This window comes from Branchiostoma belcheri, unplaced genomic scaffold (genome assembly GCF_001625305.1).
Source record: "Branchiostoma belcheri isolate BF01 breed outbred unplaced genomic scaffold, Haploidv18h27 scaffold16, whole genome shotgun sequence".
Classification (NCBI taxonomy): domain Eukaryota; kingdom Metazoa; phylum Chordata; class Leptocardii; order Amphioxiformes; family Branchiostomatidae; genus Branchiostoma; species Branchiostoma belcheri.
Window position 1 is genome coordinate 1 of NW_017803046.1, and position 23,205 is coordinate 23,205.

At 40.3% G+C, this 23,205-nt stretch overlaps 1 protein-coding gene across 1 annotated transcript in view; it reads left to right on the forward strand.

Moving 5' to 3' along the window:
- Window positions 1-760: 760 nt before the first annotated feature.
- Window positions 761-23,205, forward strand: part of LOC109466100 (nodal modulator 1-like) — a gene marked incomplete at its 5' end in the record, with an annotated part of 30,673 nt that continues 8,228 nt past the window's right edge. Inside the window, 23 exon segments of the mRNA XM_019763723.1 lie at window positions 761-1,006; window positions 2,757-2,872; window positions 3,411-3,636; window positions 4,066-4,203; window positions 4,843-4,983; window positions 5,114-5,290; window positions 6,436-6,613; window positions 7,031-7,161; window positions 7,163-7,325; window positions 7,761-7,856; window positions 8,592-8,717; window positions 8,940-9,174; window positions 9,976-10,138; window positions 10,587-10,672; window positions 11,820-11,975; window positions 14,223-14,349; window positions 14,923-15,036; window positions 15,553-15,680; window positions 17,102-17,217; window positions 17,686-17,792; window positions 18,072-18,182; window positions 18,831-18,967; window positions 19,510-19,687. Coding sequence (XP_019619282.1) covers window positions 761-1,006; window positions 2,757-2,872; window positions 3,411-3,636; window positions 4,066-4,203; window positions 4,843-4,983; window positions 5,114-5,290; window positions 6,436-6,613; window positions 7,031-7,161; window positions 7,163-7,325; window positions 7,761-7,856; window positions 8,592-8,717; window positions 8,940-9,174; window positions 9,976-10,138; window positions 10,587-10,672; window positions 11,820-11,975; window positions 14,223-14,349; window positions 14,923-15,036; window positions 15,553-15,680; window positions 17,102-17,217; window positions 17,686-17,792; window positions 18,072-18,182; window positions 18,831-18,967; window positions 19,510-19,687 — 3,396 coding nt within the window.

A 23,205-nucleotide genomic window follows, 5' to 3' on the forward strand; every position in this document is an offset into this window, starting at 1 on the left:
AAGATGGAATAACTGTAACAACAAGGAAGAAAAGGACTGTTTTCAACTGTTCAGGGCAAAATATGAGCATTGTGCAGTTGATTCTGAATTTTTGTTTTTATTTGCAAATCAGAAAAAAATGAAGCGGCAAATCTGTTAACCAAGAAATTAATATCATTTCATACTTGAAGCATTTGACATAGCCCAACAAGCTATTTGAGGAGTCCCTTTACTTTTTGGTTTGAACAGTAAATATCTAGAACCTGCCTACCATACAAAACACGCTAAGCAACCTTATTTCTGTGTCACAGATATAAGTCTGCTACATGGCCACATGGACTTACTACTAGTGCATGTACAATGTAGTTTTACTGCTCTGAAATCATTTTATGTGCCTTTTGAATTCAATTCTTGCTCCTCTTAGTCTTAGCATGCATATCTCATATATACAATAACATGTACCACAGTAGCACTTTGTATCATCATAGCAAATCTTTCTGGATTTCACTTTTATGTGTCACTTTTTTTTACCTATATTAAACCTTGATATTTCACTTTCCAAGTGTTCAAGGGGGAGGTCAGGGGGCGAATAAGAGCATGATAAAGTACAAAATTACATAATATGTTTTTCATAACAGTGCTTAAACTTACAGAATTGTCTCTATCTTATCATATGTCCTGTCCTGATCAATTCTGAAGTGGCTTATTGCAACATGTTTTTATACACTGTATGTTTTTAAACACTATATGCACATGCATGGTTTGCTGATGTTTTTCTTTTCTTGTGCAGATAAAACTGTACACGCCACAAGGCAGTCTGAAGTACCAGACAGACTGTGCCCCCAACAATGGCTACTTCATGATTCCCCTGTATGAACACGGAGACTTCTCCCTCCACATTGAGCCGCCGGCCGGCTGGAACTTTGAGCCCACACAGGTCCAGCTGCACATCGACGGCAAGACTGACCAGTGCAGTTTGGGCAAGGACATCAACTTCAAATTCGCTGGATTTTCCATATTTGGCAAGGTACAATATATACTAGTACTAGTACTTTTTTAAAGAAGATTTTTCATTTTTGTGGAATAATTGACATAACGGGTGACTATCACCTCTTCAAGATGTTGATGCTGAGAGTCTGTCACCTTCCTCAGGGCAAATTTGACTGGTTTGCTTTGCCAATAAATGCCAATTGTGCACATCTTACACTCATTGTAGATACAGTTACCTGTAACATGTGTACATACAGTATGTATATGTACATACTTTGCACTTTGGGAAGGCACCAATTACAGTAACACCTGTGCTGCAGTGCAATGTGAACCAGTCAGAATTGCCCTGAGGAAGGTGACAGAAGGTTACCAAAATGTCGGCTGAAAGAAACACTTATTACTGTAAGTCCATTTTTGATTACGAAATCTTTAAGTTCACGGTTTTCACGAAGACGCTCTTCTCGTGAACTCACCTCCTCGCGAACCCATTCCGTACGTACCACCCCCCTCCCCCAAACATCGTTCGTCTCAACTCTATACTAACAACTTCTACATTACGTAGTACTAGTAAATGACAAGACTCAACGAATAACAGCAGACTTCTTTTCAGAATCAAATAAACTTTATTCAATGAGCATAATTTGGTTTACGGAGTCATTATTTTGTTACTAGTAATACAAGTGTTTCTTGCGAAGAACGGTAAAAGTTTACAAAGCCGACTAGACAACATCAGTTTTAACAAGAACGCTAGTTCGGCGATAACGTAGCGGTGAACAGCTGTAAACATGTGCAACATCGTACATACGGAATTTTACAACATACATCGGTAAAAAGTTGTGGTCGTGTACAAGCCACGTAAAGCAGAATTATTTACGGTACGGAAAATCGAAAAAAAAAAAATAGAACCAAGCGGGATAGCGTGGGTCTTTGTCTATACCTCGAGGGATCAAACTACACGAGTTCAACGTTACTCACCAAAGCTACACGCAAAAAAAATCATTGAACAAGATTTCCATACATCCCAAGAAAATTTACGCTACATATACAACATTAACAGGTATTTTTAGGGAAGAATTGCACAAAAATCTACCGCCGAGTAACCGCCGAGCCGATCGCCAAATCACAAGAAATCCAACATGGCGGCCTTTGTTTACGTAGCGCGTTGTCTAATGGTCTAAGTTTGCTTGATTTTTTTTATTTTTTTTTACAACTTGTTGAATCAACATGGTTTTAAACGTTCCCAAACAGCAAATTTATAGAACAGTGCGCTAAAATTTCACAACTAAAGATGATTTACGCGAGGACTACTGTGCAGAAGTTGGCAACATTTGCAAGTCGAAAGTTCAAACATGGCGGCGGCTTTGTTTTTACTCACGCGCCCGTCGGCTCACAGCGGCTCAGATCCCTGTGCGGTCCCATCCCCTGGCGATGCCCATGTTGTTGGCGATACTGTCCAGTGCACCCAGGACCCAGTTTGCATGGATGGGCTTCAGTTTGGACAGTGTCATGTCCACGGAACCATGTTCTAACCGCGTGTACCTCGCATGTACCTCACGCGGAAAAAAAATTATTGACTGTCGGTAAATTTGCAGACATGTAACGCCTTGTTAAAAATTACCGACTCGCGAAGTCAGAGACCTCGTGAACTCCCAAATTGCTCCATCTCGTGAAATAAAGCATTCGTGAACATAACTGGACTTACAGTAGGTTGCGCAAAAAAGAGTCTTTGTTTGTGACTTACCAACCTGATGAAGCTATTTTTGGATGTGTGTTTCCTGACTGTGTAGGTGGTGAGTGCAGGCCGTAATGATGGTCCTGAGGGAGTGAGTGTGAACCTGCAGCTGGAGGACTCTGATGATCCTGCTGAGGTGCTACAGACAGCGGTCACCACACAGGGGGGCAGGTAAGGCTGGGGGGGAGGTAAGGCTGGGGGAGGGGGAGAAGTAAGGCTGGTGGGGTGGAAAAATAGGATAAAACATGGTGTATTGCATGTCATCCAACAAATCAGCCTGACTGTAGGTCACATTGCCTGATGGCTATAATATATCTAGTCTTAGATTTTCTTCAGTCACCTCAATTTTGTTTGATGTAACATCATGTCAAGTGCTGAATGTACCGCAATCCTTTAAATAAGGGGATCTGAGAGCATGCTTCCCCGGGAAAATTTGTGATATCTCGACCCTGTGAAATTTACTGCTTTTTAAGGGGCAAATTTTACTGGTAGACTAACCTTGAGTAGTTTACTGACATCTCCTTCAGTGAAAAATTACACTCTTTGTACATATTTATCTTCCCATGCCATTTTTTTCCTGTCAAAGATTGAGCAAAAATTTTGGCCATCATGAGTGGCTAACTTAGTCAAATGACAGAGGCTGGCTAGAACACTGTGTATAGTTCACACTTTTACTGAATTTGTCTTCATGTCTTGTGGTGTATTTCAGGTATAGCTTCTCCAAGATCCTGCCAGGGAAGTACGAGGTTTCCGGGGAACACGCTGACTGGACCCTGGAGCAGAAGTCCGTCCATGTGGTTCTGGAGAAGGACAACGTGAACGTGGCAGAAGAGCTGAGGATCATCGGGTATGACGTGAGGGGTCTGGTACAGAGTGAGGGACAGGGCATGGCAGGCATCACCCTCATACTCCACTCTGCTACTGCGGAAACTGAGGTGAGAACTAGTACTACATACACAACCAAAAGCCGCTATCGTGAAAGTTCATATGTGTCAGTAGTTACATGTCTAAAGTTAAAACCTTTGTTCCAACACAAAAAATAATGGTTCTCACCTAGAATTTTAAACCAGTCACTCTGGTCTTCTTCAGTAAACTGACCTGATGAAACCTCACTTAAAACAGACACTGTTTACCGGATCCCTTTGACCCAGTGTTGGCATCACACTTCAGAGAAGCCACGTGACAATAGCAAGTCTCACTGGGTCCGTATTTAATGGTGGCAGATGTTTGATCCATGTCATAGACCTTACATGTATGTGTTTGGAAGGGAAGGAGAAGAAGAAACAGAGCAAAACAATCATTGTTTTCCCTCTGCGAAGGTAAACATTGATGATACATGTATATTAATATTTATTGTGTTGCAGCTGGTGAATGGTTGCAACAAGGGCAGTCCCAAAGGCTATCCCGGGGAGACAGACAGGTTACATGTGCTGTGTTGGGTGGAGTCTGACCAACAAGGAAAGTTTGTCTTCCCCACACTACCATCTGGACAGTATAAACTTGTGAGTATGGCTTACATTCTTGAACTGGTTGTTACTGATAGGCACTGGCACTGGTTGTATAGTGGTGGCAGATGTAAGGTACATACATGTAAGGCACATGGTCTTGGGCAAAATCAACAAAAATAATACCATTCTGATCAGAGCTTTGATGAATATTTTAAGTGATACACATCACAAAAAAGTTACATGTACTAGTAGCTTCTCTGTTATTGTTAAATACTAAACGGAATAGAATAGAATACTACAATGGTGTATTCCAGATCACCCAAGGTGCTAGGGACCGAGGGTGATGCAGAATACATTGTAATTCACTCTTGCCATTCCCACTCTCTGAACAGGAAAATGCAGCAACATCAATACCAATGTCCGAATCGTGCATTCAAATGTTTGAAAGCACCATAATTATGCCGTTCAGGCAAAACATGTTCAAATTATTCTATGGAACGTTTGGAAGCCCGTCTGATACTGTGTAATCAAATCAAACCTCGTAAGTTATCATACGGGCTGGAACACCGGTATTAAATGTCATTTCGGCCCATGCATGACATAACAAAAATATAACCAAGAGTATTTAAGAAATAAGAGAACATGAACACTTTCATACATATCAATTTGCTTCCTTCCCTATCCTTTTCCTAGGTGCCATTCTATGGCTCTTCCCAGTTTGACGTGAGTCCCTCCCAGCTAGATGTTACTGTTGACCACGGTAGCGTCCAACTGGGGGTGGCCTTTACAATCAACGGCTTCTCAGTGTGGGGGAAAGTCTTGCAGGAGCCAGAGGTATTGTTTGTTTGTTTTGTTTGTTTGTTTATTCATTTATTTGCACATGTATAAAAATAGAATACAGAAAATAAAATACCAATCCGCATTTAATATGGTATTGTGACGATTGTGTAATATCTTTCCCCAGGGAGCAGGTATCTATGATGTGACAATAGCAGTCAATGGCAAAGATGTCCTCAAAACAGACGGAGACGGCATCTACCAGCTGGAAAACATGAAAACAGGCGTCTACTCCCTCCTGGCCAAAAAGGAACACTACGTCTTCTCCCCTCTGGAAGTGAAGGTTACTCCACGTACCGTGCAGGTGAGGATGCAAACATTTTCATTAATGTCATTTCTGTTTGCAACATTAGCATATTGTTGTTACATCAAGAAGATACATAAAATACAACTAAAATTGCAGAAGCTGACTGATTCAGAAGATCCTTGAATTGGTGAATTTTTAATGTTTTGTATTACATGTACTAGTACCCAGTTGGCCATTGCACCAATAGTTATTGCTGCAATGATACCTGATTTTTACCTTCGCCAAGAAGGTTATGTTTTCAGTAGCGTTTGTCTGTCTGTCTGTCTGTTTGTCTGTCTGTGAACAGCATAAGTCAAGAAGCTTAATATGGATTGTCATGAAACTTGGTATGTGGGTAGGTCTTAATGAGACCTAGAAATGATTAGATTTTGGGCCCCCTGGCGGCTTTTCTTGGTACTGCAGCAGAACTTCCGGTTTTGATATCTCGCGATCTAGACATGCTAGGGTCACGAATTTTGATTGGTAGATAGCTCTTGGGGTAGGGAAGATGTGACCTGAGTTTAGACCCCCTAGCAGCTTGTTCTGGAACTGCAGGAGCGTTTCTTGAAAAATCTCCGAAGGTTGATAACTCAAGAACCGGTTGACGGATTGTCATGATTTTTTGTATGTAGGTAGCTGAAGTGATGCTTGACATAATCAGATGACAATTATGCAAATCAGGTGTTAATTTGCATAATTAATGAGGAAGTTCTATAAATCTGATTTGTTCGATAAAAGGACTATGAAACACTTGTGACATGTAATTGAAACTAGAAAAACATCTGAGGATATAGATTATGTAAATGAAGACCTAATTTGCATAATTAATGGGAAATTGTTATAATTTCATAGTTGTAATTGCTGGGAATTTCATACTTGCCGCATTTGGAAGTTAAGTGAAGGTGAACATCAATGAAGATAATTTATTCACATGATGACCTTATTTGCATAATTTATGAGGAAGTGCTAGAATAGCTTATTTTATTAAGATAAGGCTGCCATTGGGTGGAGAATATGATCAACTGATATAATCCATGCAAATGACGCTCTTATTTGCGAAATCAATTATTAAAATTGTATAATTCGTTAACCGCAAGGGTTAACATCATTTGGCGAAGGTATGAAATCGTGGAACTCTTGTACATTTTGTTTCCTGTGTTCAGTTTCAGGACATTGTAGCATCTCAGTTTGCGGTTTGCGGCCGTGTGGAAGTTGTGGCCTTGCCGGATGGCTTTAGCCGTGACCGGGCGTGGGCACTGGAACTGGAGAGCACCACAACCGGAGCTGTCAACAAGGCTTCCACACAACAGGACGGCTCCTTTTGCTTCATGGCACCAAGGGGTACTTCATTGGCCAATTTTCTGTCAAATTTTTCAACTGAAATTAATGACCTAATGTTTTCTATATGATCATTTCACACCTAAGGCCTATGAAAATTAACGTTGTGTTTCCAGTTTCAGTAATGAAGAAACTTAAGGGACAGTAGACAGGGATTCTCTTTTTTAAAAAACTTTATATTTTAGATTTGATTCAACAAAGTTTAACAATGCATCAGGATTGTATGTCTCAAGGACCCGTTTGCTTGTATACAAATATTATATAAGAAAGAATTGCTTGTGGAAATGCGTTAAATGATGTTAGGGTAGGGATGGCAGTTTTTTGTTACGGTCAGTCAGGAAACCAGAAACACAACATTTTTTTCTAGGCCTGACCAATTGCTTATAAATTGATATACTGTTTATGCCTCCCATATGGTAGGGTCCTACACTCTGACGGTGATGCTGTCTGCTGCTGATCAGAAAGCCGGCCTCCAGCTGTCCCCGCCCAGCCATGCTGTCACCGTCACCAGCCAGCCACAGATGGACATCCTGTTCACCCAGTTCCAGGCCGGTTGTGTCCGGTTCTGTGCAGTGTATCGAGTCCTGCAGCTCGGTGACTCTGTCCCTGCAGCGTGCAGACCAGGGAGGCAGCCTGGTCCACACACAGCCTGAACCCTCCGAGGGGAAAACTGTCACCTTCTCATTCAACAACGTACTTCCTGGCAAATATACGGGTGAGTTTCAACGTTGGCTGAAGTTCGAAACAACCTGACCAAATTCAGGCCATGCCTACCTTACTAGACAAATCAAATCAAATTTATGTCAAATTTTACTGCCAATTTTACTGATCCTTCCGTCCACACCTGAATGTTTTAAACATTTTGACACATTCAGCTGGCATAGCCCAACAGCCCAACAGTAGCCAACCTTGCCCCGACCTACTACTGAGTCCTAACCATAGTTGAGGGAACTCTGCCAAATGTTGAGCAGGACATATCGGCTATTTGATTTTATTGAGGAAAATGGACATTTACATGTACCTTTCTGTATTGCATTTTAATACAATGTAAGATTTTGAGTTGGGACTTCTTGACCTTACAATTAGGACTGCTCTGCAGTATTCACTGATCATATCATCATATGTAATGTTACTTTTCCATCCTGTGCAGTAACTGTTCAGCAGGAGCAGTGGTGCTGGAAAGAGGCCAGCCTGACAGTCGACATAGCAAACTCTGACATTCAGGGCCTGGTGTTTGTTCAAACAGGTAAAAACTGGTACATCCACGTTATCTTTCAGTTTGTTAAATAGATTTGTTATCCTTGTCCTGCTACCCTTGTCTAGTAGGCAGGCTGTTATGATTTGCCATGGCATGTATGATTCTCATGCTCATTTGATAATTATACTACAAATGTATGTGTTTAGATGAATTTACATTAGGACTGCATACTAGTACTGTGTGTACACTACCACAAAAATTGATTAGGTACAGTTCCTACAGTTAAGTACTGATTCAGAATCTCTAATTACCAGTACTGTACCAATAAACTGTACCACTACCCTAGTGGCCTCATGTGACACAGAGGTGACCAAAATGACATCTAGAGGGAGCAAGTCTTTCCTATCTTGCTTTGCCAAAATGCTTAGGCCAGAACTGGCCCTTGCTCATAAACTTATGATATGCAAGAAATCTTTCAAGACAGCTATAGAGTAGAGTATTGTAGGATGTACACTCAGAATTCAACAATACACAAGGTTCTGTTTGACATATGATAAGACCAACTAGTTCTGTCCTGTTTTATTTGAATAAAGATTCTGTCAAGTTTATTACTGTTGTTTCTATATAATTGTTATTAAGGAACTTCAGAAGAACCTACACTGTATGTTGATTTGTCAAATTGTTTTGGTACAGCTAGGTACAGGTCCTGATCTAAACCTCTGTATCTGTCCCTGTCCCTACTGTACTTAATGTATATATAATGCTTTCATGTTTGTATTGCAGGGTTCATGTTGAAGTGCTCCCTGTCACACGATATCAGTCTACACTTCAGCCAGGACGGCAACGGGCGCAACGTGGGATCTTTTGACCTGAAACGGGGCATCAACAAGTTCTGCTTGGCACAACCAGGTATAGATACAGTAGTCTTCATGACATGTTACCCATACCATAGTACAAGGAGTGTAACAAATCATGGTTTGAATGTGATCTGTACTGAAAATCCTATGTACATGTACATATGATATGAGATCCTTACTGAATAAAATTTGATTTGATAAAAATGCTGATCATTGTGAGGATGTTGATATCCCATGATGCCCTCTTCCATGTATCCCATGATGCCCTCTGCAGGTGTGTACCACCTGGCCCCAAAGTCGTGTCACCAGTTTGAGTCGGAGGTGTACACCTACAACACGTCCAGCCCTGTGGTCCTGACACTGACCGCTGACCACCACCTGGTGACAGGGACCGTGGTCACTCCGGACAGGTCCGACGACCTGCTGGTCACCATCTCCACGCTGCCGGATGGCGGGAGCGTCCAGGTCACCCCGGAGCAGACCAACCCCCCTCCCCCTGACAAGGACATGTAAGCATGCATAAATTAGCATTATTCCAAATAAATTACAGTCCTGCTGTATTATTAGCATTAGAAGGACTGGGACCATTACCAACTCGGCCCATGGCAAATCTGGTCAACTCGGTCCAGGGCTCGAAATTAATTATTGGGAATACACGCACATGTAGGTGCACTGGTGCACCCAACCTAAAAAAAAAATAAATTAGGTGCACCAAAAATTTTAGGGTACACCGTATAAAACAAAACCTAATTACAGATCTTACTGCTCCTGCTCCTCTTCTGAGCTTGAATCTGAAACTTCAAAATCTTAAACAAGTGCTACAACAAAGATTTTACTTTTTTTTCAGACACTTAGATGCCAAGAATATCCTGTATTATTATACATTTGATATGATAAATTCGTACAGTGCACCCACAGAAAAAAATTGGAAGCACAGCTCCAATTTTGGCACCCAGTATTTCGAGCCCTACGGGCCAATAGCCTGGCCAGCTTGGCCAAAGACTTTTGTCAAGTGACCCAACGCACTCATTTTTTGGTGCCACCACAAATTACCAGAATGTAAATAAACATGGCTGACAGCTGACATTCAAGCTTTTAAAGACACTTGTAAGGTTTCATATTTTCGTACCACCACTTCCTGAACGGTACTTATTTGCAATGGAGTATGGTCGTCATTGGTCAATTCGACTTACATGTACTTTGTAAAGAAATGACCAAAAAATTGACTTTTGTATCGTTCTAAATGTTACATACAGTGTACACTGTAATGCAGCTTTGAGCCTTATGTCAACCATTTTCCATCAACTCAGGGACAGCCCAGAGAAGAGTTCTGAAGATAAAGATAAGGGAGGAAAATCTGAAGGCAAGAAAAGCAAAGACAAGAAGAAACCTAAGGACACCCCGGCCCCCCCTGCAGAACACCAGGGCCCATATACATACCAGTTCTCCTACTGGGCTACAACTGGAGAGCAGGTGGGAACCTTTGGGTGAAATACAGTGTGGGTCGTGTAGCATAACGGCAGAGTGCTTGACTCAGAACCACGAAATCCTGGGTTCAAGTCCTGACATTCCACCAATCTTGGGAAAGGCACTTCACCTAACTTTCCTCACTTAGCTCAAGTGAAAATGAGCTAAGTGAAAATGAGTGTCCTGTCCTGTATTTGTCCTCTGTGTTGCTGGCGGTATAAAATAAAATAAGGTTGATATAACTTAAGTGTGCTGCCATCACCATGTCTAGCCATGAAATGTTGGAATATAGAAAATCTTGATGGAATCGTCCAGTTTGCCATTGACAGCATGACAGTCTTTGTGCAATGTACATGTACAACATGTAAAACATTGCTGGCTGGGTCACTTTATTAGGTTAATGGGGAAATTTGGGCAATGCCTCTTAATGCTAATTTTGGTCACTATTTTTTAGATCATACTGAAACCATCAGCCGACCAGCTGCTGTTCACACCAGGCAGCACCAAACTGACAGTCACAGGAGACAGCTGTCCTGCAGGGTATGGGATCTATCATTTACACCATCATTTCTTAAATTCTATATTACATAATAATTGTCTTGATTAGGGCTGCGTACCTAAACGTAACATCAGGTACAGGTACAGGTACCGGTACAGAGGTTTAGGTACAGGTCCGGACCTGTACCTGTACCTGAACAATTTGACAAATTAACACGTGTTCTTCACTTTTTCAATCATGACACAGAAACAATAATAAAGTGTTGACAACTTGTCAGTATCTTTATTTATGACCTGATTTGAGTTTGTTGACCAATCACAACCCTGGATTAGCCACACTCTCGCGATGTCTCGTGAGACTGAGGATCTCAAATCAATCGACGGTGTTTACGTCTTTTCCAGTGCTAATTTTTCGTCTTTGTGGTAGGATTTACCTATCTTTAGTCATATACATGGTGTAAACTAGCTATTTCGGTATATACTCGTTACGTCATGATCCGGTATTTTGGACCTGTACCGAAACGATTTTTACGGTATTGGACCGGTACAGTGTACCGGTCCGCAGCCCTAGTCTTGATATATGTTTTGTAATGTATGTATGAGCACACAAGCAATTGCTGCCTGTGTCCCATATAATTGTTGTGAGAATTCCAATCCAATCCAATATTTATAGTACTTACTAAAATTGAATCTAAGTAAGACAGAGGGATGGACATTTGCAAGAAAGAGTCCTACACAAGGTGTTGTAGATTTTTTTTATCTACTTCAATTTTAATGACAAAACGTTATAAGAATCACTCACATGTTTTGAGTTACAATTAATGGACTGTGAAGACAGATGTTTGATTACCTTAGACTTGAAAAATTTACAATTGTACGCATTTGGGACGCATTCACAAGCGAGGTTGTTCCACAGTGATGTATGTAGTTCTAGGAAAAAAGCTTTTGGCGTGGAACTTCCTCCTGAGAGATGGAGTATTGAAGAAGAAAGCCTCCGGGTGATTTGCTTCTGTAGAAGTGGCAAAACACGTCCTACATGTAGCTGAGAAAGCTGAAAGTCTGGGCTCAACAAGTGAGGTTCCACTGAGCATTTGCCATGGAAATATTGATGGAAATTACTAATATACATGTATAACAGCTATTCCAGCACAATGAGATGGATGTTGATATTCTCTATTCTTGCTGACAGCAAAGCATCGTTTACGGGTGAGAGAGGGATGTTTGTCACAGGCAGTGTGCATCCCGCCCAGGCTGGCGTACACATTACCGTGGCAGTCAAGCCTGGAAAAGGGGCCTCAAAACAGAAGGAAGTGACCACACAGACCAATGCAGCCGGAGAGTACAGGTCAGTTCTTGGCTAACAACTTTCAGTTTCATCGTTTACTTGATTAATTTCTTTCTTCGCAGAAGGAAAATATCATAGTATTGTTTTTGATCTTCTTCTTCTTCTTGCTCTTCATCTTTTCCAAACAAATAAGGTCAATGTCCTGGACCAGATGTCTGTCACCATGGTAACTNATTGGTCAATTCGACTTACATGTACTTTGTAAAGAAATATGACCAAAAATTGACTTTTGTATCGTTCTAAATGTTACATACAGTGTACACTGTAATGCAGCTTTGAGCCTTATGTCAACCATTTTCCATCAACTCAGGGACAGCCCAGAGAAGAGTTCTGAAGATAAAGATAAGGGAGGAAAATCTGAAGGCAAGAAAAGCAAAGACAAGAAGAAACCTAAGGACACCCCGGCCCCCCCTGCAGAACACCAGGGCCCATATACATACCAGTTCTCCTACTGGGCTACAACTGGAGAGCAGGTGGGAACCTTTGGGTGAAATACAGTGTGGGTCGTGTAGCATAACGGCAGAGTGCTTGACTCAGAACCACGAAATCCTGGGTTTAAGTCCTGACATTCCACCAATCTTGGGAAAGGCACTTCACCTAACTTTCCTCACTTAGCTCAAGTGAAAATGAGCTAAGTGAAAATGAGTGTCCTGTCCTGTATTTGTCCTCTGTGTTGCTGGCGGTATAAAATAAAATAAGGTTGATATAACTTAAGTGTGCTGCCATCACCATGTCTAGCCATGAAATGTTGGAATATAGAAAATCTTGATGGAATCGTCCAGTTTGCCGTTGACAGCATGACAGTCTTTGTGCAATGTACATGTACAACATGTAAAACATTGCTGGCTGGGTCACTTTATTAGGTTAATGGGGAAATTTTGGGCAGTGCCTCTCAATGCTAATTTTGGTCACTATTTTTTAGATCATACTGAAACCATCAGCCGACCAGCTGCTGTTCACACCAGGCAGCACCAAACTGATAGTCACAGGAGACAGCTGTCCTGCAGGGTATGGGATCTATCATTTACACCATCATTTCTTAAATTCTATATTACATAATAATTGTCTTGATATATGTTTTGTAATGTATGGATGAGCACACAAGCAATTGCTGCCTGTGTCCCATATAATTGTTGTGAGAATTCCAATCCAATCCAATATTTATAGTACTTACTAAAATTGAATCTAAGTAAGACAGAGAGATGGACATTTGCAAGAAAGAGTCATACACAAGGTGTTGTAGATTTTTTTTAATCTACTTCAATTTTAATGACAAAACGTTATAAGAATCACTCACATGTTTTGAGTTACAATTAATGGACTGTGAAGACAGATGTTTGATTACCTTAGACTTGAAAAATTTACAATTGTACGCATTTGGGACGCATTCACAAGCGAGGTTGTTCCACAGTGATGTATGTAGTTCTAGGAAAGAAGCTTTTGGCGTGGAACTTCCTCCTGAGAGATGGAGTATTGAAGAAGAAAGCCTTCGGGTGATTTGCTTCTGTAGAAGTGGCAAAACACGTCCTACATGTAGCTGAGAAAGCTGAAAGTCTGGGCTCAACAAGTGAGGTTCCACTGAGCATTTGCCATGGAAATATTGATGGAAATAATACTAAATATATAACAGCTACTCCAGCACAATGAGATGGATGTTGATATTCTCTATTCTTGCTGACAGCAAAGCATCGTTTACGGGTGAGAGAGGGATGTTTGTCACAGGCAGTGTGCATCCCGCCCAGGCTGGCGTACACATTACCGTGGCAGTCAAGCCTGGAAAAGGGGCCTCAAAACAGAAGGAAGTGACCACACAGACCAATGCAGCCGGAGAGTACAGGTCAGTTCTTGGCTAACAACTTTCAGTTTCATCGTTTACTTGATTAATTTCTTTCTTCGCAGAAGGAAAATATCATAGTATTGTTTTTGATCTTCTTCTTCTTCTTGCTCTTCATCTTTTCCAAACAAATAAGGTCAATGTCCTGGACCAGATGTCTGTCACCATGGTAACTGATGCTGTAGCAGACACCTGTGGTGTTGGGTTATAATTACATCATGTAGCAAGCAGCCTGACAGAGTTGGAGAGGCTGTTCCCTACAATTATACATGTCTTTTGAGCAACTGTTAAAAAGTGCTGCGGTAGTTTGTTAGGGTATAGACTACATTAAGGTAAACATCAAGCATTTGCTAATGTTACATTTCTAGTTCTAGATTTATCCCTGTTACTGAATTGGTTTCCCTGTTTTCCAGAGTGGGGCCATTCTGGAGTGGTACTGAGTATGAGGTACATGCACACCTGGATGGGTATGTGCTGAAAGCACTGCCAGACAATCCTCACTCTTTTGCTGCCTCCAAACTTGGGCAGATCAGTGTTCAGGTGAGGCAACAAAGACTCAGTCCTTAGATTATTAGCCTCAAATCTAATGCAATACTTCCAGTCATCAGGAGACATTTTTGGCAGCAAACTTGATATGCCACTGCTAGACACAGCATTTAACCTGTAGTACACTATTTTACTGCTTGTAGAAATGAAATGTTGAAATAGCTGCAGCAGTGTTCTAGCCAGCCTGAAATTTTTCCTATCTTCTCAGTTTTGTTTGATTTAGCATCATGTCGAGCACCAGAGGCACAAGACTTTGCACCAGAGGTGGGAAAGTCCAAATCCTGACCCCCTGAAACACAGTATTACAAGCATTTCAAGGGGCAAATTTTGCTGGTAGACTAAAGCTTAGTTTAATGACATCTCTTTCCATATGTTTACGCACCAATTTTTATCGGTCAACATTAACAGATTTGGCAAAATTTTTGCTTGTCATAGGCAGCAAAATTCAGTCAAATGATGGAAAGACAGATGCTGGCTATAACACAGCTACATGTATAGTATCTAATTTTTAATCATTTGGGCTTTCTTGTAAATATATTGTTGTTTGTGATACCCCCGATCCTACAGGTGCTGAATGAAGAAGGCAGTCCTCTGTCAGGTGTGTTACTGTCTCTCAGTGGAGGGGACTACAGGAACAACAATCTCACCAATCAGGATGGAGCTTTTATCTTCTATAATCTGGTATGTATCCATGTATTTTTTCTTTCCTTTATTCATTACCTCCAGGGAGGGAGATCGTGGATGGGTACTTTTTTTGTATTGTTTGTGTGTTGCCCGACTTTGTAGCTGTAACTCACGGCAGGTTTGACAGATTTCTTTGATTTTTGGTATATGATTACTTTTTAGGTATGATGATGATGATGCGGAATGTTTTTAATTCCATCAGTGATTTCAGGCATTGAAAATTGAATTATTATTGGACACCCCTGTGTAACACGTGTGTGAACATCTAATGTTAGGGACTGTTGTCAAAGTGTATGCGTCAGGGTTATACTATTTGACAAAACGGGGCATGGCCTGACAAAATGTCATTCACAACCTTGGTTTTCAGAGGTTTGAGTTCTCAGATTTCTTGTCTCTCTCTTTTGTCTGGTGACACTTGTCCTTTGTAATTGTAAGCTGTAAACAGAGCTGACACAAGTTAACATCATGATACATTCATATCAATGACACATCAATATCTCTGTGTGTTTCCAGGGCCCCAAACAATACTTCTTCCGTGCCATGATGAAGGAATACAAGTTTAACCCTACATCACAGATGATTGAGTTGGAGGAAGGCAGCAGTATCAATGTTAAGGTGGTGGGCACTCGGGTGTCCTTCAGGTATGTACAATGTAACATGATATTCCTGTCCATATAGATGTATCTTTTCTTTCTTCCCTAGCAGCATGTAAAGAAAAATGTGACTAAGTATTCGTACTGTACAATGTACAACGAGTGATGTCTGGGAAGATTGTCGAGAAAGATTACATGTAGCTGCTTGCAAAAATTAATGTACTGTTTTAATGTCAGCTAACAGACAAGTATCCAAGTGATAATTATCATTTTAGATACATTATTCCTTGTGCAAACCTAATTCTTCCAGCCTGTCATTGCTTTGTTGGCATTACACTCAACTTGATACATGTAGAATTCATTGGTATATTCCGTATCATCGGAGGCTACTGCTAGTAAATCACACGGGCCAGAACAGCCATATACAGGTAGAACATTATCACAGCCCAGGTATACCGTGGCCGACAAGTACAAAATTTTACACCGCAACTTTTGGTGTTTTACACCGCAACTTTTGGTGTTTTACACTGCAACTTTGGGTGTTTTACACTGCAACTTTTTCTGTGTTTTACACTGCAACTTTTGCTGTGTTTTACACTGCAACTTTTGCTGTGTTTTACACTGCAACTTTTGCTGTGTGGAAAACTTACACCCCTCCCCTTTTATAATGAACGGTCCCCCTGTCAGGTCAAAGGTGACAAAGATGGCGGCGGCCTGAGAGTCACAGTGTCGTGCTGTGACTGAGTGTGAGACATCAACAGAATGGGATCTTAAGAAATTGATCAAGCTGTGAATAAATTGATGATTTATAATTCTGTCTGTTCTTCTTTGTGTTCTAACTTTACTATACTTACACAACACTGTATTGCCTCCATGATGACAGTTTATAAATTAGTGATTGACTAATTAACAATGATTAGATGTCTTATTAACTATAAATATTGTATACAATATTATTCTACATTTGTATACGAGCGATCGCTGTTTTTGTTTACATTATACGCCATCTTTTCTTGTCGGCCACGGTACGGTCGATTGTATGCACGAAAAGGATAACTCAGTCGACGTAGTTTGCATGCCATCGTTGTCACCTTTGACCTGACAGGGGGACCGTCCATTATAAAAGGGGAGGGGTGTAAGTTTTCCACACAGCAAAAGTTGCAGTGTAAAACACAGCAAAAGTTGCAGTGTAAAACACAGCAAAAGTTGCAGTGTAAAACACCAAAAGTTGCAGTGTAAAACACAGCAAAAGTTGCAGTGTAAAACACAGCAAAAGTTGCAGTGTAAAACACCCAAAGTTGCAGTGTAAAACACCAAAAGTTGCAGTGTAAAACACCAAAAGTTGCGGTGTAAAACACCAAAAGTTGCGGTGTAAAATTTTGTTCTTGTCGGCCACGGTACAGGTATGACATAAAGTCCTATGAAAGTTCCCTCCGGGTATGTTACTATGAAGGTCCTCTGTGTTACAGTTGTTACGGCCGTCTGACATCCCTGAATGGTGAGGCAGAGCCAGGGCTGACAGTGAGAGCTCAGGGAGTGGCCAACTGTTCTAATGCTGTGGAGGAGACCACCACTGATTCAGAAGGTACAGTACCTGTATATCTTGTAATGTTCATATCCACACATAGTTTTATTAGGTTGGGTGAGTCACTGAATATAATATAAAGAAACTCTTTCTTTACACAACCAAGACATAGTGTTTTATTCAGCTGACATTTCAGTGACATGCTGTGACCTTCCTTAGGGCAATTCTAACTGGATAATATTGCACAGCATAGGTGTTGCTTCAATCTATTAGATGCATTTCCAAATGCAAGTTCAAATGCAAGTATTTACATTATGACATACACAGTTACAGGCAACAGTATCTACAATATGGTCCCAAATGTACAGGAGTGTAATATACGTCAATAAGTCATGTACATTGTATAACTGTTGTCAAGTAAAAGTTAAAATGGGCTATCAGATGATGCACAAATACATGTAAAACTTCAGTAATGTTGTAAGTGTGAGAGGACTAATTTTGATATCCCTCTTGTTACTTTTCAATAAGGTGGTTTCCGGTTGCGTGGCCTCCAGCCATTCTGTGAGTACCACGTGGGTCTGCTCAGCTCTGCTGCAGGGGGACAGACAGGGATTCCTCCTCACAAAGTTATTCAGGCATGTTCCTTTCTCCTTTCTAAAGACCAGAATAATTCTGTGTATAGCGCTGATACATTCCTCAAGCTAACTGACGTCTAGCACACCGCAGTTGTCCCTCAGTAACATCTGGAGCCACAGTTTCCATTTAGAACTTTTATTCAGCCTGTTACAGTCGGTTTGCCCTTTGGGCTTCTTCAAGTGTACAGAAGCTAAATGACATGAGTTCACAAAGTTCTCACTTTCTATAATTGCATAATGCATTATATAGAATTGAAGAGTGTTTTTTTCCGTGCATAGGTCACAGATGGGGACGTCCATGGAGTCCAAATCATTGTCCTGCACAGTCTGAACCACTTTGACTTGAGTGGCAATGTTGTCACCGCTGAGAACTACTTAAACACCTTGAAGGTAAGGGCTTTTACCTATGAGAAGCTAATTCACATTGTCAAGATTATAATTACTTGTACATGTAGGTGAGCATTATGGTAAAGGCATCCAATGCAATTTCAGGGTGGCATAAGTGGACTTTGAAGTCAATTTTCTTGCCATTCTTTTAATACGGTAATTGAATCAATCCTATCACAATAGCATACTGATATCTGTGAGGCAAAAATGCGATGTCACTGACGGAAAATGGTTGTTTGTTTTGTATCATAGGCTGATTCTAGCTGTTTGGTATGGCACCTCAAAAAATATACAACCTTGTCTTGAGCATAGATGGCAAGAAGATGTGCAGAGCATTTTACAGCTGCCCGCTGCAGTTCTAATGATGCTGAATCATGCCAATAGTTGTACAGACATATTGATAAAAATAGTTTAATGTAATGAAAATCAAAGCCAAATTAAGGATTGTTAAAAGTTAATATTTTTCCAACACAAAGCTGCATTGAGCTTTCAACCAGTCACTCTGGTCTTCTTCAATAAACTGCCCCACATGGCATGTCACATGGCTTCTCTAAAGTAGTGTGATGTCAACACTGGCTCAAAGGTAAACGATGTCAGCCCCCAGAATTGAGGATTGTTAATTTACCAGCTCTTTTTTTTAATCCATGGCAGGTTGTACTATACCAGGAGGACAACATGGACCTTCCAGTACACACTGTGACTTTAGGATCCTCCAGTTTCTTTGACTTCCCACCTCTGGTCAGCAATGAACAGCGCTATGTTTTGAGTCTGGAGTCAACATTATCACGGTAAGGGTTCCAAACTTGTAACAGAAAGAAAGAGCAGCTCAGAATACATGTACACTTGAGTCAATTTTAGATACATCAAACTTTCAATTTTTGAACCCATTGTGATACAAAAATGTTTGAATACCTAGATAAAGATGTCTAGTTAGTAACAATAGTAATCAAGGTTTGAAATACTCTTTTTACAAATATTTTAAACCAACTTAAGACAAAATCTTGGTTGTAACATATAATGACAGTGGCAGAAATACTTTTTCAGTGCTCTGTAATATTGCAGAATGTCACAAATAAGTAATTGTTCTGCAAGTTGTAAATACTTGTACATAAATGTACAAAAAATACAATGCATATAACTATCATAAAGTCAGTAGTAAGCACAAAATCTCCTAAACAATATTATTATACAATGTCATGCAGACACCATTGAACCCTAGTTCCTGATTTTTTCAGTCTCTAAAATTGCTTAATATTTCTTCTGCCACATTGAAAATTTCTCTGCAAAATGCAGACTGCGGACGGGTATTTCTAAAACGCTATTTTGACAGGGGTGCTTTTGACTACACCACACCGAGTGTAGCCTTCACTGCCAATGGACCGTTTAAACACATCACCCTGGAGTTCACCCCCATTCAGAAAGCCAACAACATCGACGTTACGGACGGGTCCTACCTGTCCCTACCTGTAACTCTGCTGCTACTGCTGGCTGGGTATCACTATGACAAGGTAAGCCCTCAGTGATGAATACATTTTGCAAGAAAAGGATGTTTGCTTGTGAAGATATTGTGTAACCTGAATTTTTTCAGATATGATATGCTAGCAAAATGTAGCAACAATAATTATAGTAACATTTGCAAAGGAAATGCATAATTTTTACCTTCACATGCTCTAGCCTAACAAACTACTGCTTGTTTATTCTTACTTTAACACATTCATATACAATGTATATGGTGAGCATCCCCTTCAGCTCTGTCACTTGCTACATAATGTAATCCGTCACCACAGGGTTTCTGCAACAACACCAGTTACCATGGTGACAGACATTTAGACCAGGTTATTGACCTTATGTGTTAAGAGAAGAAGAAACAGAGCAAATACAATATGTTTTCCCTCTGCAAAATGAAAGGTCCTTACTGTTTGGCCACACCTTCCAATTTTTAAGAGTGCAGGGCACTATTGTAAGTATTACTCAAGTCAATCAAACAAATGGCATACAATTATAACACTCCCACAGGTGCTACCCTTCCTGCAGCAGTTGTTTGAAAGGGGACAAAGCTGGAGAGGCATGACCACAGATGGGGATAACAGTGGGGAGGAGTCAGCACGACATAGGAAGAAACTTAAAGTGCGAAAGACCAACTAGATCATTCTGAAGGATACATGTACATGGGCAGCAAAGTGGGAAGACTGCAATGCAAGAATGCTTTTGGCCATATAGTGTAGCCTCTACCAGGTTTCTGGAAGTGGCTGGAAAGAATAGAAATTGGACAAATAGACAGATGACATGCAGGGGAGTTGGTCTGCAAAAGAGTACAGTTTGCCACTCCCAAAGCCTGTTGGGGGAAGCTACATGTACATGTATGATGAAACTGTACAAAAGCTATTCCACCATTATTCCAACAAAAAATGGCTCTGTGGTAAACTCTACTCTTTCAAAACTGGCTCTGTGGTAAACTCTACTCTTTCGTGGGCCAAATCCCCTGGCATAATATGTGTCCACTTGGCCAATTTATCAAAGGCTCTTTGCAGCTGCTTCCCAAAGCCTGGTAGAGTACATACAGGGCTTAATCTGGAAAAAAATGTTTTTTGTATCCTAATTTTAATAGTAGGGTGTTTGTGGTAACTTGTCAAAGACATACACTGGAAGTCTTCTATTTCTTGCGAAAACATTTTAACCTTGATTTCCCCTGATCAAAATGGCAGCTTGTTCAACACTGTTTAGTAATACATTTATTTTGGTTGTATTGCAAGTGGGATACTACAACATGTAGGTGAAATGAGATGGTTGATGGCTTTTGGAAACATGTATCAGTTGAAACATATCAAAATTGTACAGGCAAGCCATACAATGTGCATGTCCAGCCAGTTGTATGAATATAAAGGTTGATACTGTCTCAAACATTTTATTGCTGCTCCAAACTACTGATAGTTCTTTACTTTCACAACTATGTAGAGTGAAAAGTGTTAAAGTTAATGTCGATTTGAAGTGGTAATTTTTGGTCTTGATCTATGTCTCCTTTTTTTAGTGATAAATCTGGAAAATGATGTCACTTACTTTCTCTTTCTCTGAATCCAACCATTATACAATTCTGTATGTGATTGATGTACATGTATATATATATAATGGCATTTATTCAGTTTTCTTTTGTACAGTCGATTTTGCTTAGTAGTACCACAGCATTTTTTTTGCCTATCTGGTCTTGTATTTTGTTGTACATAATCATTTTCCATTTCTTTGGAACATCAATCCTTATATTTATTACTAGTGTGTTTTAGAGGGTTTTCAAGTTACATGTAGGTTGTAACTAACACAGACAAAGACAAATATACTTCCTATGCCACTGTAAATGTACTGTAATTTGGTAACCAGAAATACAGATTACACATTACAGATTATGGTGGTCTGAAATAAAGGCTGTGCAATGTTACATGTGCAACTTGATAATCTGACCTTTAAAATAGATTCATTGACATTAGCAGTAGTAGCAAATGAACTGAATTGTAGGATAGTGGTAGCAACATCATAGTGCAAGCAAAATTATTTTAGTTCATAAAGCTTTATAAGCAAATGTTTAAAAAGTTGGAACAAATAGTGACTTGCAATAAAATGTTTCTGTCTACAAGCTTTGTCCATGTCCTTCAGAGTGTGTTAGAATGTTCTAGATTGATCTGTAAGGAGCTCTTTCTCAGTGGAGTCCATACTGATCATCATAGAAAGAAACCAGCTGAGATGGTTTGGGCATGTACTGAGGATGCCAGAGGATAGGGATACCAAGGGGTATATTCAACTGGAAACCCAAGACAAACCCAAGAAAAGACCACCTGGCAGACCAAGAAAGAGGTGGGAAGATCAGATCAGAGGGATCACCCAGAGGGACTTCGAGGAAGTGAAAAACCTGACACAAGACAGGGCAGCATGGAGGAACCTGACCTGAGGCTGACGACTGGCAGACCAGGTCTACAGGCGCCAGGAGAGAAGGCTAGGTGAGAAGATTGAACTGTAGGTCTGGATAAATTGAAGCCAAGTAAGCTTTATTTCTAGACTTTGCCAGGTTTGAAAGTGTGTATGGTATTCATCTAAACTTTGTTGTTGACTTTAAATGCCTCCAATGCAATTTCAGGGAGGGCAAAACTGGTTGTTTGTTCTGGTTATTCCTTTAATGTAGTAAGTTAAATCAGTCCTATCTCATAGCATACTGATATCTGTGAGGCAAAAAATGAGCAGATGAAAAACGGTTGCTTGTTTTTTATCCTAGGCTGGTTCTACTTTATACTTTAGCAACTCCCCATGCATGTACCATGTTTTTGGGCTATTTCAAACGCTTCAAGTATAAAATGATGATGAAATTGTGCTAAGCAATGACAGTGCATGTAATCATCCTACAGATTTCCTCATATAATATTTTTCTTTTGCCACCCTGAAATTACATTTGATGTCTTTAATAAGTCTAGTTAATGATGTTAATGTACGTTCTACTACTACCAACTTTAGATAGTCACCACACCCAAAGAATACCATCTAGAACATTCGTACTTCTCTTGTTTTGGATAAAGGGGTTCTTTCTTACACAACCAGCTCAAGAATGTTTGCTTGTAAAACATTGATTTTTTTCAAGTTGATCGACCTACTGTTAAAATGTGCTGATTCTTCTGGAAGCACTCCCATCCAAACCACTTGAAGAACACTTAAGTGTCGGCTGACACAACATTCAAAGACGTTTTAGTTGTAGGCAAGAAGCTAAAAGCTGGTGGGAACTGGTGCATGTGGCTCGGAGGAAAGTGGTTACTGATCGAAATCATTGTACAGAAAAGCATTTTCCAATTGATAGTGCACGGAAAATCGACGGGAGTATGAAGTCTGAAAAATAATTTCCCTTAGAGGGAAAACATTGTGTTTACGGGGTCCCAATCGATCCTAGCAAAATCCGTCTACCCTAGTCTTTTTTTAATTGACCGCTGGTAAGGCCATAAAATGTTCAATTTTCAAGCTTCATTTTATCGCACACATTTTCAGAAGTAATTTT